The sequence below is a fragment of the Acartia tonsa genome, chromosome 8 (genome assembly GCF_053477335.1).
Source record: "Acartia tonsa isolate MP-2025a chromosome 8, ASM5347733v1, whole genome shotgun sequence".
In the NCBI taxonomy this organism is placed as follows: domain Eukaryota; kingdom Metazoa; phylum Arthropoda; class Copepoda; order Calanoida; family Acartiidae; genus Acartia; species Acartia tonsa.
Window position 1 is genome coordinate 40,627,099 of NC_137267.1, and position 14,802 is coordinate 40,641,900.

The following is a 14,802-nucleotide window of genomic DNA, read 5'->3' on the forward strand; positions in this document are numbered from 1 at the left end:
CGTACAGAAGTAAAAGGTAAAGTATGAAGCAAATATTTCTTAAGCATATTTTAACCAATGTGATCAGACTGATTAACAAAAATAAAATATTGAGCAGATCTAAAATTAAAAGTATTGTCAAGAAAACAACTCTAAAAGGAGTCAAATTTCATACCCATGCACAAAATAGGGAATGGGTAACATTGGCAAAGCTTTAAAATTATTTGGCTGTTTTGATGGAGTGATAACTAGTTTTAGTCAGAAATTTAGTGGTGAATCTGAGGATTATAGTCAAGCATAGATTTATAATCCTAACAACTACCTTGCCCAAGTGGATGTAGGGATTCGGCTGTTTTTCTTTGTTTCCGACAATATTAGCTGATTTCAAAGACCCCATACTAAATCGGGACTGGGTCACTGCTCTGCCAATGCTCATGCACCTTCTATTCTTTACTTTAATTACGAACCTATCATCAAGGGACAGGTCAAGATAATTTATAAATTAAACAAATTTTCACTGTAACCCTAAACATAAAATATTTTTTTTTCTGCAAAAAAAGAATGGCTGAAAGTTTTGAAACTATAATGACCATTACAGGGCAATATTCCAGAAAATATATTTTTTACCGAGGAATTTATTTAAAGCGAAGATATTATACAATACATCTATAGTGTGTCTGTCTATAGTTACCAAATGTCCCTGGTTGCATATTAAAGCATGTTAGAATAATCCTATTGATTTATAGCCTTGTATTTATTTCTGCAATAAAAAATGTACAGTAAAATTTGCAGGTCTATAATCAAAAGGTCTATATGTTTTAAACATTTTATAGCTATTTAGCCAGTTTACTTTTTGATAGAATCTTTTTTTATGTCATTATATTTAAAATGATGATTTACATGACAATTTGGTTACAGGAATAAGATCTTGTGAACTATTGTATAAAACATCCTTGCTATTTATTCTACAAGTGCTATTCAATGACGTCAAAAGTTTTTTTTTGGGGTGGGGGGACAAGCCCTACGCATCCATGTTAACTTTTTGAGCAAGCTTTGTTTTTATGCATGTTGTCAACCTTGTTGGATTTAGAATTATTTTACCGCAATGGGATTATGAGAACTCATTGAAGTAATTTTTCTATCATTTCATATCAGTAAAGAACTATTGTGGTAATGAAATATATCCTTTATATATTATTGGAACAATTTGTCAAGGCTATAAGCTCCTCTGAAACACATTATGGAAGTTAAATCTTTTGTTACATTCCAAGGCTGGGAGAAGGGTGGGTACATTAGACTGAAAATTATGCTTGTACCTAAAGTTTTTTAAATACATGATCTTATAATACTACTTGAATATTTTAGGAACTTGTGTTTTTGATTGTTTGGTTCAAATTAGTTGTGTCCAAACTTTTCAACTAATAATGTCTATCATAGTAATTCATTTTTTGTGGCTGCCCTATTTTTTTACATATTATTCCTCGTTGTTTTTATTATTGATTATCATAATTTTCTGTTGCACAAATTGATATTGTCAAATGCATTTTTTTGCTGGATTTTCCTTCAAAATATTTAGAAAAATAATCAGGATACATGAAAGACAATAAAATAAAAAAGATGATAAGGCAAAAAACATTTTCCTTGTATTTTTTGTTTGTTTTTATAATAACAAGTACCATATGAGTAATAGTTTTAAAATGTAGTTATTAATGTTTAATGGTACTCTAAAAAAACTTTAGACCAGATAGGTTAACAGCCAACAACATATTTAAAAGCTGTATTACCAGGAGTCTCAAGGGATAAGACAAGAGACAACAAATGATGATAAACAAAATTACATCATCTGCAGATTATAACTATTGGTTAATAAGTTTGTATATTACTAGTTTGATGCGAGCAAACCAACCAAGATTTGATAATAGTTATTTCTTACATCGTATTATAAACGGCTTTCCGCGGATATAAAATGTACAATTATAAGATTAAAACCAGTTTTTTTAGCCCGTGCCTTCGGTACCTCGGGGCTAAAAAACTGGTTTTAATCTTATGATTTTACATTTTTATATTCGTAGAAAGCCGTTTATAATACGATGCTAGACATAGTTTTTCGTATGGATGAGAACCGGTTCCTATCCACCGGATTCCAATGAATACGAGAAAACTACTTAAAATCCAATTTCTATTTTCTCTCTAATTTACATAAACCATGAAACATTGCTATTCCTTTTGTCTTTCCGTCTGTCCATCAGTCCGTAACGCTGTGTAAAATTCTGAGCTGCTATTCAAGATAATCAGCTTGGGTTCTTTGTTACCTATGTTCATTCAGTATGTAATTTATTTTGTCCGTCTACAAAATATCGATATTAAAAAATTAAAAATTTGGTGAGAAAGGTGATGAAAGGTTTCAGGATTTTTCCTTAATTATATCTATATTCTTGATTTTATCGAATGCTCTTTAAATCTCCTTCCGTGCTTCGCTTCACATGGATGTTGTCATCTTCGTTTTTACATAAATCAAAACCTTAACATTTAAAACCTTGAAAAGTTGAAACCTTTGCACCTGAGGGAAAATTTATAGGGAGTTACTGTATCGGTGCTTATAGTCAGGGAAATAATGTGATAAGACAATGGCAGATAACTGCTGTACAATGTACATCCCAAATGATCATACACAAAATTACCCCATTTGTAGATTACTATTGGTCGTTGAAACGTTTGGACAATCAACTAAATGAACCAACTAATCAAAATTTAATATATAAGTCGCCAAGGTTGTTAAGCCAACGAATAAGAAAACGATGTTAAATGACTTTGGATACTAGTGTAATAAACAGCTCAATGTCCGCTCCCTCCCTGGTTTATTGTGGTGTTAGAAAGAAAATATAAGTTTTAGTGGTATAATCTCTTCAGAAATTATGGGGGATAAACAAAACCCCCGAGCTTTTTTTAAGTAGGGGGGAGGGTTGTCTGTGGGATAAAAAAGGAATTCTTTCTTTTTAAATCTGATGGTAATCTGTCAAAAATATTATACATTTTGGCAAATGGTTATTAAAATTGTATGACACCAATTACGTATTTAAAAATCATTTTTGTTGATAATTTGAAATTTCTTTTTCGTTTATTATGATAACGCTATTTTGATAACTATGGGGAAGGCGCTACAATGAGTAGTTGAAGGAATGTCACTGTTTTTGTTTGCTTGCTAAATGCATAATCTGCCTAAATATTGCAGGTGCTCATATAAAACTTCATCAAAAGCAAAGATTTTAAATTAAAAGAAAATTATCCATAGGACTAGAAAATGCTTTTGAAACACGAGACATATAAAGATAAAACTTTTAATGAGATAAGTGCATCTACATTTATGCAAATACAAGCAGCTACGCCGCATAGAGGCCTCAAGGGACACTTTTATGTGTATTGGGTGTTAAGAAAGTCGACCCTGCGATCTCGATTCATAAAAATGGAAAAAAAATGTTTTCCAAATATTTAGAAACCTTCCCTGGTTTAATCAGCTTCACTGAAAAGGAGAACAATATTAGTTCATCAGTAAGCGAGATCCTATGCTACAGCAAATAAAAATCTTACTACTTTATTTGATAGGTTATAGGTATACTTAAATATTTAAACAATATAAATTTGTGGTAGAGTTTTGACACTCAATGTTTTTTTTTGAAACTGTTTTGGGATATAAAATGCATATTGCTAAATATTGCTTAACAGAATATTGATAAACAAGGATGAAAACATACAAAAAAATAAAAGCTCAACATGGTAGAAATAAAGTTGATAACTATATAGAAGCAAAGCTTTGGCGCGAAACATTTGATTTTACGCTTGCTTTTTACATACTTTTATAGATGCCTAGCCGTATGTAAGAATACCGTTATGACCGGACAGGCGGCCATAACATAAAACTTCTTTCTATATGGTAATTACCTTTACTTTAATTCTACAGAAAGCTTCTTGAATTGTTTGAAATTGATAGAACATTATCATATTCAAAATCTCATGAAAAGAGCCATTTGTTTTGCCGAAAGAACAGACAGACGTTGATAATTGTAGAAGAGCTTTCCTATGAAATGCATTTTTCTGTACATGAGAATAGTGTGAGGAAATAATAGCATCAAATTTTTACAAATTTTAAGTACATTCTTTTTATTTTTTACTCAGGTGATACATATTTTGATTTATGTTTAAAACTTCCCTTAAAACTTAATTATAAACCCTTAAATATTGGGATGGGGGGTAGGCGAAAAGGCAATTATAGAAAAGCATTAAAGGGGATGAAATACTGAAATATTCTATAATATAGTGGCTGTGCACCTAGCCACTAGGGCAAGGACGTCCAAGGGGGGGGGGGGTAAAGGAATGATTACCCCCCCCCCATTTAAAATTTACCCCTACCTTAATATTAATAGTTTTTCATTATTAGGTAGGTACCTTTTTACGATATTAAATTACCCCCCCCAAAAAAATTTTACCCCAAGTAAATTTTACACCCCCAAAAAACAAATTACCCCCCCCCCCCTTAAAATATTGTACTACCCCCAAATGAAAAAGCTTGGACGCCACTGCTCTTGGGGCTATATATTCGAAGGAATATGAAATGGGAAAAAGGCTAAAACCATACCAAGAATATTTATGAATATAAAATAGCCTTAAATTAATCTTAGGATCTATAAAAAGCTTTTCTGTAAAGGAGAACCATAATAGTTCAGCGGTTAGCGAAATCCTTTGCTACAGACAATTACAAAAACGCTTACTACTTTATTTGATAGGATAGTAAAAATGATATAAAATTTAATTATCCTTGCCAACTTAAGGTTTCAGGTATGATATTGCAGTGCTAGGTCTTTTCTATTTTGTTGTATTTTTGGATGTAAGAGTAAAACATATCGGATTTTATGCTGTTTATTTTGTTGATTGGGTGTTTTTCTAATATATTCAAATTTAGTTTAGAAAAGAGGTGTTAAAAATGGTAATACTAGAAAGAAAAAAGCAGAGAGGAGACATTGGGTTGTTTTTTACACTTGTCCCCATAGTTTTGTAATAATATTGTCTTATTAGTTGGCTCAACAACCTCAGTTTGATTGGTTGGTTCAATAAGTTGAGTGTCCAAACGTTAAAACTACTAATGTATCTACAGAAAAAGTAAATTTGGGTAGCATCATTGGGGATGTACATTAGGGTGGGTTCAAATTTACTGTAAGTCTTTCAAATCAATAATTTTTTTTTTAAATGCATTTCTATATTTTTCTATTTAATGTGTATTTAATTCGTTTTACAATTTTTGGCTGTTTTGTTTTAATACTAATTGATTGGAGTATAATGATGATTTATAGCATACAAAATTAGGGATAAATGCAAAATTACCAAATATTTTTTTATCCCACAAGTTAAAATTCGTATGTGTATGTAAACCTTGAAGCTAGGGGCGAGTACACCATGAAAAATTAAAAAAAAACTGACTAGACATAAGTAGAAGTTGAAAATAAAATCAGTCATAGGACAATCATTATAGTACATGATCTATGTGTGGTTCTGTCTGTCTGTACCAAAGGATCTCGCTAACTGCTGATTAGATTTGGTTCTCCTTTACAAGGTAACTTCTAATATGTCATGGGATGGTTTATAACTTCTAGGCGCGTATCTACTATAAGAACATAGATTAATCATTCCCTTATTTTTAGGTATGCTATATTGATTATGCAAGGTGGTAAATATTTCAGGAAGAAAGGGCTGTAAATTTAAACAGAGCATTTCTTGTAGTTTTATGAAAACATCGAGTAAATTGATTGAGCAATGACCAAACAAACAGATAAACACTAAAAATAGTGTTCAGAGAAAACAACCACTAGAATACTTTTTAGTAGCGTAAACACTGTTAAAATAAATGGCTCTCTGTAAAGTATGCAATTTTTTTTAGTTTTCTTAAATCGGTATTGTTGGTTGAAAAAAAAAACTATAGAGAAAGACAGGAAAATGTATAATAAAATCAAATTTCGGCAAATGTATTAGAGGAGTGTCACATCACGCTCTAAATAGCTTCAAACCTGTCAGGGAGCATTTTATGTTTAATTATGTAATTTTTTGTATAACAATTTAGGAGATCTAAATCTACTGTAAACAGTATTCAATCTTTAAAGAATAATTTGCAGGCATAGTCTAGGTAGCATTAGATTTTAAAAAATTGAAAAATTTTGTGGTCAGTCCATATTTGGACTCAAATATCAATATATTTAATGGGTTGTAACACTTTTATAATAAAAAAGTAATATTTAAATAAATTTAAGCAATGAAATTGTAGAAAAATTGTTTTAATTTGAACAAAATATAATTTTATGACGTCAATCAAAAATATTAACCACACTTGTCAAATGTGATTTAGGATTATTAATTTTTGTATTTGATGAGTTGGATTGTGACTATTAAAAATATAACATCGAAAATATAACATAGAGAAAGATATTTTGTTATCATTTATTAGCGACTTATTAAATTAATAAATTTAATAAATTATTTAAATATTAAATTTTTCGTTCACAAAGGAAGTATTAATTAACACCTAAATTTATAATTTTGTTCAGAGAGGAAGGGTTTATATTTTCAATCTTAATATTGGAATAAAAATATTCATTTTTTTGGTCAGTAAACGTAATAAAATAATAAACAAATTTATGAATTTCTTGGGTTGGCCATTTTTCGTTACGTGGGGGGAAGGGGGAAATTTTACAACCTCACAGATTTTTTATGACCTCTAGGTAAAACACCAAATTAATAAATATTTTGAATAATAATCACGAAATCTGAACATCAATACATGCCAATACATAGTTGAATTACTTTCATCATTTTTACCTTTTTTAATCTAAAACTCTCACTGTTAGATGTATGTAATAATAGATCATTGGGTATATACATCAACTTATCATCCATTGTGTTATCAAAGAAATCTTTAATACGATGCGATAATTATCTATACATCAATTTATCGTGTATTGTCTTATCTCTTGAATAAAAGTTTTAAAACAAGAATTACAACATCCATAAAAGCGAAGCGAAGTTTATATACGATTGAGTACCCATTAGACTGATTGAGTTCTGCCTTTATAAAATAATAACACTGGTTTTCGCCTATTTTATTAGTGTTGGGGTTCTTTGATTTTAGACTTGATTTGAAATGTTATAGTATAAATGAGTGTGCATTCACCTCTGTATATAATCACGTTCACTTGCTGTTTTATATTAGCAAAAAGACACAATAGCAAATTGATTCAAGACATGCTGTTTTTTCAATTATAAGAAATTTGTAGTTTATACTAATTGGATTTATTATTACTTAGATCTTACGCAAGATTATCCTGTACTCTAATGAAGTGAAACTTGTAGCTGTCTAATATAACGATGCCCCTATCAAGCCCCTTTAATCTGTCCAATCCCCTTCTACTAGGTAAACGATGTCAATGATGTCCATTAAAGCAACCTAAATTAACGACTATTTTCCTCCTGCCATAATATGCACGTAAAAATGTAAATGAAATGTGGAAGGGAATGGTCACCAAGTGCATGATAGTAGTTAAAGTTTATCCATATCGGACCATGTATTTACCTTGTAGGATAGAGAGAAATCAGGGAGGAAGGGGACATTGGACTGTAAATTATAACAGTACCCAGTGCTTTAAATCACGTTCTTTAATTTTTTTAATTGATGAAGGTTAATTTTGTTTATCTTGATTGGAGAGTGTTCATCATTTTTTTAACCATTGTCTGATCCTTTAGGACCCATGGTTAGGATACAAAATAAAGAAAAAAATTGCTACCTGTCTAAATTGCTATAGCTGTTCTCCGCCCACTTTATACAACTCCACCCCTCCTCCCCGATTTACTGACCACTTTGATTTTATTATTTCCTTTACTTTAACTGAAAACTAATTCAGGTATCTAAAGGGATAAGACAATGGGCGATAAATTTATGTACACCCTCAATGATGACACACAAAATTACCCCTTCTGTAGAACACAATTAGTTCTTGAAACGTTTGGACACACAACTTTATAAACCAACCATTCAAAATTCACTAATGTCCCCAAGGTTCTAAGGCCAATGATTGAGAAAACATTATTATAAAACTTTAGGGGCTAGAGTAATAAACAGCTCATTGTACCCTCTATCTATGAATCTAACCATTCCCTTTCCTGTGCTATACATATGAATTAGTAAGAGTATTAGTTAACTCGCCCCTAGTCACTATTTTACCAATAGTTTTATCTATTTATTATTAAACTAGTTCCCAAAGTCTTAAAATAATGTTTTCCTATTTGTTTGCTTAACAACCTTGGGGACTTTTATTCCATTTTGATTAGTTGATTCATTTAATTGAGTGTCCAAACATTTGTACTACCAATTGTAATCTACAGAAGGGGTAATTTTGTGTATCATGATTGGGGATGTAAATCAATTTATCGGCCATTGTCTTATCACTTTAGATTCTGGATTTTTTTCCTCCAGTAGGGGAGGGGATGGGGCAAGAGAAGTGGAAAGGAGAAATTGTTATTTTATACAGCTGCATAATTCATTTTACTAAAGTTCATAAAAATCTGGTGTAAGATCAAAGTTATAGTACATCCATTAAATAAGCATAAGAAGTAATGGAAATTGCAAATTAAATTCAAATTAAAAAGCTGAAATGTTATAAGAGTCATTAAAAAAGGTTTGAAACAAATAGGACTTGTCTATCACCCTAAAAATCAATTTGTTATGGGCACTATGGCAGACAAACCTAATATATAGAAAATATTTAAACCTATAAATTCTTTAGATAAATTTTGCTATTTCCAATAGATATAAATATATCCCTCCCATATATCTTTACTAATAAAACAGGAAGTTGAGGTTTTCATCTGAGCAAGGGGTCAAACCTTACTTTTTATAAAGCAGAGCTATTCTGTGGCTATGGTCGGTATGTCCTTCGTTTAAACAGTATTCTGTATTTAAGAAAAAAAAATACATATAATTTTGTAAAATAATACATTTATATTATGCTTAATTTGTTCTGACACTCTACAAATGTTAATATTCGTCCTACCATTTTAGAGCTTCGCTTTTATGGATGTTGTCATCCTTGAAATTTTCTCAAAAGCAGGGAGGGGGGGGGGGTAACATTTTTAATTATCTATTGTAAAACTACAAAATACATGTGTTAGGTGTGATTGGGGTAGGGTTGGTCAAATGGGGTTAAATTATTTTTTTTTTAAGCAAAGCTTTTCTATAATTAGGATAGGTCCGTCCGTTATAGCTCTTTTCGTTAATTTAAACAGGTTAGAATTTTCCTATCGATTTCAAACTTTGTATGCTGATTCATATAACAGTTAGGTACGACTTAGAAATCGTAGCAACTCTATAATTGCTACCAGAAAGTCCGTACGTCCCTTTAAAATAAGCAAATTTTTACTTTTTTTGACAACAAATTTTTGAATGTTAAAATTATCCTATTCATCTGATTCTTTGAATACTGATTTCTATTTCAACAAGGTACAATGTGATAAGCGAAGCATCTCTATAATCAAGTCCTAAAAATGTCAGTATATCCTTAAACAGTATAATGTATTTAATCAGCTTTGCAACAAATTTACTTACAATTTTGTACATATAAGCTTATTCAATAATAGCTAACCGTTACGGACGCACGGATTGGTAAGACCTAATAATAGAAAAACTTCACTAATAATAACTTATATAAACACGAATTAGATAAAACAAATGTATTTAAATGAATCAATTTACAAAAGATAAATAATTTCCCTAATTATAATTTGAAACAAATAATTTAGATGTTACATACTTTATGTCTTTTTTTGATTACTTATTATGATTTTTAAAAAATCAAACTAGAAGTTTTGTTGAAAATCAAAATACAATTTGATATAAATGATAAATTGATCATTCATTTCTAAATATATTTATATTTATTTTATAATAGATATTATCGTTCCAATTTTAGTATATACACTGTACAGTGTACACGGCCACAATGAAAATAAATTTTTAAAATCGAAATTTTTTTGTATGTTTGTTTTTATTGTTTATATTTTTGTTATCGCGCGTATGCTGCGAGATTTTGCATGATTTCCCATGACGTCATTCATATTTAGTACCCAAGGTTGGCCAGAAACGGCTAAATTCTTGTATATTCCCTTTAAGCCAGTACCCAAAGTCTGAGACTCCTAAAAATTGAATTTTCGATCCATTGTCCCCTCCCTTACTCCCTGCACTCTACTAGTGTTAATGTTTGTTTGTCCTTCCATTTCAGAGCTTTATGGATGTTGTCATCCTTGTTTGTTCATCAAATCATTCTATTTGTCTTTCTACTTAGAACTGAAAATTAATATATTTAAAATAGACAGACATACAAATAATTTAACCCCCATTACCCCCCCCCCCCCATTCACATAATTAGATATATATATTAGTTGTTGTTATAATCAAACATAATAATTAGTGAGGGGGGGGGGGGCGGATTGGGTTAATTCCACTGCTGCTCTGTATTATACTTTAAAATAAACAAATAGACAGACAAACAGAAAAACTTCCTGTTACTTTATTTAAAGGATAGGATTGTCAAACAAAATACTCTTTTGAACACTAACAACCTCTCTCCTCATCTATTTTTTTCAAGTTTTAGGGCTTCACTTTTATGAATGTTGTCATCCTTATAGAACGTATAACTTAATACAATTGAACATAGAACATTTAATTTCCTGATATATTTTTGCTTGTGATTGTAATATCATTAGCTGCTGCGCCCCTATATGCAGTGGTGGGTAGCCTAAAACTATCTAAAAACGTAATAGGCTTACTGGGGGGGGGGGGGGAGAGTTTCGGATTATTTTTCATAATATTTTAATCCCTAGAACCAACGCCGGCACCCCTCCCAATGAAATTTAAGCTTCTTTGTATATATCATTTTTACTCCTCCTACTAGCCATGAAGATCGACTTTTACTTTCATTCATGATATACATATTTTTTGTCAGAAATTTAGTTTACCGGCCCAATGATGATACACATCATCCGCCTCCCCCCCCCCCCACCCTCTCAAAAAAAACATTTTAACCGAAGTAGGGCAAATGAGGTTAAAAATTGAGCACGCACATATATAGAAGAGTTATAGGAAAAGAGGGGAGGGTTATTCATTATTCCATTTATTAATAAAAGTTTTGAGGGAGGGCCATAAATAACCCAATACTAATACTTAAATAACAAGGATGACAACATCCATAACAGCGAAGCACTGAAACTGTAGGACAAACGAACATTAACACTTGTACTGTGTCAGAACTGAATAATCACAATATAAAAGTTGAAGCAAAAGTGTAAATTTGTTGAAAAACTGCTTGATACAGGATAATGTTTTCGACATACTTACATTTTTAGAACTTGATTATAGAGTTGCTTCGATTGAAACATTATACTTTGTTGTCCAAAGAATTGAAGTTTGAAATCGATAGGACAATTCTAACATGCCTAAATTAACTAAAAAAGCTATCTGTTTGTGACGGACGGAGGTACGGACGGACCGACTCTAATTATAGAAAAACTTAGCTTTTAAAAAATTCTCATAGGTAGACATTATATATCATCATACATCAGGGGAAGGGGGGAGAGGCTATATACTGTTTAAACGTTTGTCTAAACGAAGCTTTTCTATAATGTGTCCGTCTGTGCTCCATTAATTCATGCATGCTAGTATTATTTAGATTTAGAAAGAGTAGCAACTATGTAATACTTTTTGTTTATACATATACATTTATGTTAATGTTTGATTGTACTACCATTTCGCTTTTATGGATGTTGTCATCCTTGCTGATATAAACCCACCCCCCCCCCCCCCTTTCATATTATGGAAGTAACTTTGGATACTAATGTAATTAACAGCTCAATTTCTCCTCCCTCCCTATGTATTACAGACAGTTTTCCGCGGATATTTAAATAGATAGTAATTTAGATAATTATAATGGTAAATTGCAATGATAAGATTACTACGGATTTTAAAATAAAATAATCATTTCAATGTAAATATGCTAACCATATTTTCATATCTATCGCATTGTATAATAGACAATTTTCCGCTGATATTAAGATATAAAGTACCCAAATTTAGATAAGAATAATCAATTTAATGTAAAATGTATTCTATGTAAATGATTTTCATATATATCGCATTGTATTACAGACGGCTTTTTTAATTAGCAGTGTCTTAACTTTTCAACTAAGTAATAATTCAAATATCATCATTGGGTACAAACATCAATTTATCATCCATTGTTTTATCTCTTGAGATCCCTGGTTGTGAATATATGTAGAGATTGTAAGATTAATTTAAGAAGAAAAAAAAACAAGGATAAACAATGATATATCTTGGATAAAAGATTTGATGTTTGTACTAATTGATCTCGCTAACCCCCAAAATATGTAGGTAGAAAGAGGGGGTTTTGTTGACTTTAATTAACTAGTTATTTATCGCATCATGTTATAGACATTTTTCCGTGGATTTTAAATTTGAAACAAAAAAATTATAACAGGAAAAAGGTTAAATTAAAACTAAATAGAATTATATTAAGATATGCCTAGATGTTAAAAACTAATAGTGTGCTGAAAGGGGGGATGGAGCTTCACTTTTATGTAATATTCTAATATTGCATTTTATTACAGACAGTTTTCCGCGGATATTAAGAAATATAGTATTCAAATTTAAATAGTGTGCTAAAAGGGGGGATGGAGTTTCACTTTTATGTAATATTCTAATATTGCATTTTATTACAGACAGTTTTCCGCGGATATTAAGAAATATAGTATTCAAATTTAAATAGTGTGCTAAAAGGGGGGATGGAGTTTCACTTTTATGTAATATTCTAATATTGCATTTTATTACAGACAGTTTTCCGCGGATATTAAGGAATATAGTATTCAAATTTAAATTATCATAATGGTACCCATCTTATATAATTATAGTGGTACCCAATCGCGATGATATGATTTTCATATATATTGCATTTTATTACAGACAGTTTTCCGCAGATATTAAGAAATAAAGTAACCAAATTTGAATAATTATAATGATACCCAAACTTGTATAAAACTTGAATAATATATATCTTGGAGAGATTTGGTGTTTTTAAATGGTAAATAGATACTCGGATTTTTATTGCTCTGATTAGCATTTAATTATTTTTAATAAACTTGTAAAATCATAAAGTTCATGAGAAGTTTGGAGATTAGTAATAAAGGGTTAGAAATTAAAAAAAGGGGATGTTTAGGGCAATAAAATCCTGACCTGATTTTTTAATATTTTTATTCGGTCAAAATATTAAAATTTCCAGTCAATTTCACACGTCCCTAAATATCAATATTTTAATGGTAATTAACACCTTCATATTATTTTTTAATAAATTTCTACCCAGCGTATGCCTGATAATTTGTTTTATTTTCTACAATAGGGAATAATTGAATTGTAATCAAGAGTATTTACTCTATAATTAGCCTCATTTTAGCACTAATTCTAATAACAGGATCTGTGTAAGTCTGTCTGTCTGTCTGTGTATAGCATAGGATCTCGCTATCCCCTGAACCGATTTAGTTCTTCTTTACAGTAAAGCTTCTTATAATACTTGGGGTAAAGGTATCACCACCCTTACGAGAAAAGTAGCATCTGGAAAAAAACAACAACAACAAAGGCAATTCAGTGCTTAGCTGCTAGAGTATATATATACCAATAAATAATCTGGTAAAATAACTCCTCCTTCTTATTCATTCTTTTTCTTTATAAACAGTGTTTTTCTTAATAAATAGGAGTTTGGGATTTTCGGAGGCTTGGGCGACGAGCGTGGACCAATGCATTATACCAAAGACAGTAAAAAATACATTGGTTACTTTATAAAAGTTACACATTACTATGTACACTGTACAGTTATCTGAAGATGAAAAACATCCTAATAAAAATCTTACAAACAGTTTATCTTAAACGGGTTGAAATTACATTAGATTCATTTTAAGGTGTTTATAAAACAATGGATTAAGATAAATCTTCAAAAAATTTTACACCCCTCCTCTGAAAACTATATGGGCGGAACGAACTAAAAGAGGCGGAGTATTTTAGTGGTCAAACTGGTCAAAAAAAAATTTCACGCCCATTTTAAACATTTTTTTGTTAAATATTTCAGGTAGGCATCATTTAGTTGTTTATTGGAAGTTAAAGAATCAAGATGAAAATATTATTATTTGTATTGTTACCATTTATAACTCTAGCTCAAGAAGTGAGTCTCGTTGATCTACCATTTGATTATTTAGGTATGTTTTTTTTCTCGTATTCGTATTTTATATCCTTGGAAAGCTGTTGTTAATACGATGCGAAAAATAATTATTACATCAATTGTTTCATTGAAAAATATTTTAACAACGAAAATATCTAACATTCTCATTTATGAATCTTTAAACAAAATGCCCCTTTCTGAAATTTTGAAATTTGGACCTCCCACAATGCGAGAATTTTTATTAGAAGGGGAAAATTACCTGTAATTTTTACTTTAATATTTATCTTTATGAAGTAGCAGAATTTATATTATATCACTAAGCACTAAACCGATGATATGGTTCTACTTTACAGTGAAGCTTCTCAAATATTATTGACAGTTTTACAACTATTTTTGGGAAGGTTACCTACATCACCCAAAGAGAATAAAAAACCCCGCCCCCCCCCCAAAAAAAATCATTTTTTTTAAAACTAAAGTAGAGGATCGATTCCTCTCCTTTTATTATTATTTG

At 30.5% G+C, this 14,802-nt stretch overlaps 1 protein-coding gene across 1 annotated transcript in view; it reads left to right on the forward strand.

Moving 5' to 3' along the window:
* The first annotated feature begins 14,210 nt into the window (after positions 1-14,210).
* LOC145325573 (uncharacterized) overlaps positions 14,211-14,802 on the forward strand; it is a 1,689-nt gene continuing 1,097 nt past the window's right edge. Inside the window, exon 1 of the mRNA XM_080168544.1 lies at positions 14,211-14,328. Coding sequence (XP_080024670.1) covers positions 14,244-14,328 — 85 coding nt within the window. The 5' untranslated portion in view covers positions 14,211-14,243. The remainder of the gene's footprint in view (positions 14,329-14,802) is intronic.